The sequence below is a fragment of the Primulina huaijiensis genome, chromosome 13 (assembly GCF_012295235.1).
Source record: "Primulina huaijiensis isolate GDHJ02 chromosome 13, ASM1229523v2, whole genome shotgun sequence".
Taxonomy (NCBI): Eukaryota; Viridiplantae; Streptophyta; class Magnoliopsida; order Lamiales; family Gesneriaceae; genus Primulina; species Primulina huaijiensis.
In genome coordinates, this window is record NC_133318.1 from 1,315,977 (window position 1) to 1,319,258 (window position 3,282).

General features: G+C 35.1%; 1 protein-coding gene across 1 annotated transcript; it reads right to left on the minus strand.

The window, feature by feature from the left end:
- Positions 1 to 371: 371 nt before the first annotated feature.
- LOC140991066 (uncharacterized) lies at positions 372 to 1,415 on the minus strand. The gene is made up of 2 exons (XM_073460975.1): positions 1,257 to 1,415; positions 372 to 1,172 (listed from the first exon to the last, which is right to left on the minus strand). Exons 1-2 carry the CDS (start codon positions 1,314 to 1,316, stop codon positions 561 to 563), a joined length of 672 nt encoding a protein of 223 aa, XP_073317076.1. The 5' UTR covers positions 1,317 to 1,415; the 3' UTR covers positions 372 to 560.
- Positions 1,416 to 3,282: the final 1,867 nt, after the last annotated feature.

Here is a 3,282-nt window from a genome sequence, read left to right on the forward strand (position 1 = left end):
TTAATTTCAATATTAATCGAATGCCAACAAGATAGCAGGTAAGCCAAACATTGTGCTTTCTGATATGTCCACTCGAATATTATATTCAAATGTACATTTTTGACAAGAAAAAATAATTTATTTATTATATTGACATTATATTTAACTTATTGCACCCAAATCCTAGAAGTTTAATATTTACAATTGTATTATATCGTATATTTTATTTAACTAGCGTGATTTATTATTATTTATAGAAAAATGCATTACATAATTTGATTTGTAATCATAATTTTTATTTAAGATAATAGGTGAAATTGACATATTGAATAATTTATAATATTGTAACAATTTATATTTACTAAGTAGTAACAACCTTATCGTAGTTTAAATTAAAGATCCCAAGAATTTATTATTATAGGAAAATAGAAATAGTATTAGTGAATTGGACCAAATTACAAAGAGACAAGGAAAGCCATACCATCCGTCGAATTGGTATACCAAATTCAAAGGAAAAAGGCTTCCTCGTTTGCAATATTCATTAATATCCAAAATGGAACATGCGAATAACAATATTCAATTTACTGGTCGCCCCCCACGCCGAAAGTATTCTTCAATGCATCCGCGGTTTTCTGAATGATGTTGCCGCCCTTCTCCTTGCCGGCTTCGGCTGATTCCTTGCCGGATTCAGCAGCTCCCGACGTTCGATCCCTGGTGGCATGAGCTGCTCCGCTGGTCTTATCCTTGGCGTAATCTGTGGTATCGGAAGCCTTGTCCCTGGTGGCTTGGCCTGCGCCGCTCACCTTGTCTTTGGCGGCTTCTGTAGTTTCACTTGTCTTGTCCCTGGTGGCTTGGCCTGCGCCGGTCACCTTTTCCTTGGCGGCTTCCGTAGTTTCACAGGCCTTGTCCCTGGTGGTTTGGCCTGCGCCGGTCACCTTGTCCTTGGAGGCTTCCGTAGTTTCACCTGCCTTGTCCCAGGTGGCTTGGCCTGCGCCGGTCACCTTGTCCTTGGCGGCTAGCGTAGTTTCACCGGCCTTGTTCCAGGTAGCTTGGCCTGCGCCGATCACATTGTCCTTGGCGGCTTGCGCGGTTTCAAAAGCCTTGTCTTTGGCGGAGGTGAAGAAGTTTCCGGTGTTCTCCTTGGTACCCTCGGCGTGGTCCTTAACAGCGTCGACTCCATGTCCAATCTTCTCCTGTAAAAACACACATGGTAAAGCTCACTCAAAATAAACTAACTATTTAAGCTTGAAGCTTTCTTCAAATCGTATTGCACGTACCTGAGCCTGACCCTTGGCTTCACCGGCGTTGTAGTTGATCTGCTGATCGTTGGATGCCATTTTCAACTGCGAGATTTCGTCGCGAACAAATAATCTAAGTGTCTTGAATGATTTGAATATACGAATTTGCAAGATGTTTGAATGAACCACCAGGGAGTGGCAAATGGTTTATATAGAGATTTGAGGGAGGGGAGGAAGGTGGCAAGTGTCTGATTCTCATTTCTCAAAGACGCGTGTATGTGCTACGTGCCCATGCAACAATAGGCTGGTTAAAATTTTAAAATATTTTTATTTTGTGATTTTTCATAGGTTTATTATTTATTGTGTTTGTGTGAAGATCTATAGGGCCACGTACTTATATTACGTGATTAATTAATGTGAATTATTTTGTCTTATTATTATGATATATTTTTTTTGTTATTGTTTTTGTGAATGTTTATTATTTTTTAGAGATTCGTCGTGGTTATTAAAAAAAATCATATTTTGCCGGTTGAAATTTCAAACTTCATTGCAAGTAACGAGATAACAAGAGTTCTATAAATTGTCTTTAGGGATGAGCATAATTTGGTTAAAATTGAAACAACCGATCGGACCGAAAAATTCGATTTAAATAGTTCAATTTATCGGTTTTTCGGTCGGTTACGGTTTCAAAATTTAAAAAATTTGGTTTTTCGGTTCGGTTTACGGTTTTGATCATCAGAAAACCGAAATAACCGAACCGGCCATATTATATTTAACTATAAAACTTTTTATATAATGAGCTAATAAATGGAAAAGATCTTTGTTAGTTTCAGTAAGTTTATATATATTTAAGTTATGCTTCAAGATTGTGATTCATCATCACCATTGTGATGAATTTAATGTCATTTTTGTTTCTAATTTTACAAAACAGGATTTTTGAGTTTGACAATTTGAAGTTTAACTTGTTATTGAAGCCCATATTGTTAAATTTATTGAGATTTGATATGCAAAATCTATGTGCATTTTGGAGTCTTAGAATTGGAATTTAATGACTATGTATCTTTTTATTGAAGAACTACTGTTTGAAACTGTACTTCAAATTGTTATTGAAGCTTAGATTGTTAAGTCATAAGTGTATTGTAATCATATATGTTCTACTCATCTACCGTCATTGTTTCTTTTATATGTGTTGCATCCATCAAGCATCAAGTGATGTATAATTTTATTTCTTAACAAAATATTATAAAACCGTATATAACCGACCATATAAACCGAACATAATTGCAAAAAATCCGGATCGAACCGTAATAAAATGGTTTGGTTTTGGACCAGATATATTCAAAACCAAAAACCGAAAAATTGAATCATTATAGAGAAAAACCGGACCGAACCGACCGACGTCCACCCCTAATTATCTTGGAGATGTTTTTATCATGCAAATATTGATATATTCCAACTCCGAGAAAGATATTTCAAGTTTTATCATGAAATGTCGACCCGTTTAAAGTCACATTAGTCTTTTTTTTTTTTGGGTCTCATTTGTCGTCTAAAATCAGTTGATTTCCCTTGTCTTATTTGGTATTGGGGTGATCTCAACGTACCAAAAAGACATCTTGACTGAATCAATATATTTTTATGATATTAATCCGAAAAATTGGGTGAGCTGATGGGCCATTTCCAGGACAGAGATGTGCTTCTTCCTTGTGAATATTGATTATCGATAGGATGAACTCGAATAGGATGATCTGCACATTTGAAAACAAAAATGTTAATTTTTAAATTCTTGGTAAATTTTTTTTTTATATAATAAATATTTTAAATTAAAAAATTCCAAAGGATTTGCAACCCAATTGCATAGGTACATGTAATCTATCTGCGTCCCCCTTATTTCGTTTCCGAAAGAATAGAAGGGGAGATTGATTAAATAACTTCGGTCAACTCTTTTTTTTAAAAAAAATGGCCTCCTCAAATGTATTTAAAAAATACTTGAGGAAGTCATTTTCTTAAAAAAAAGAGTTGACCGATGTTAAAAAAAATACCCCAAGAATAGTACTAGAAGACTTTG

Bases quoted from the DNA above. Each gene is read 5' to 3' on its own strand.
- LOC140991066 (XM_073460975.1), bottom strand. From the start codon at position 1,316: ATGGCATCCAACGATCAGCAGATCAACTACAACGCCGGTGAAGCCAAG. The intron at 1,173-1,256 runs GTACGTGCAATA...GTGTTTTTACAG, and splicing joins AAGCCAAGGGTCAGGCTCAG to GAGAAGATTGGACATGGAGT.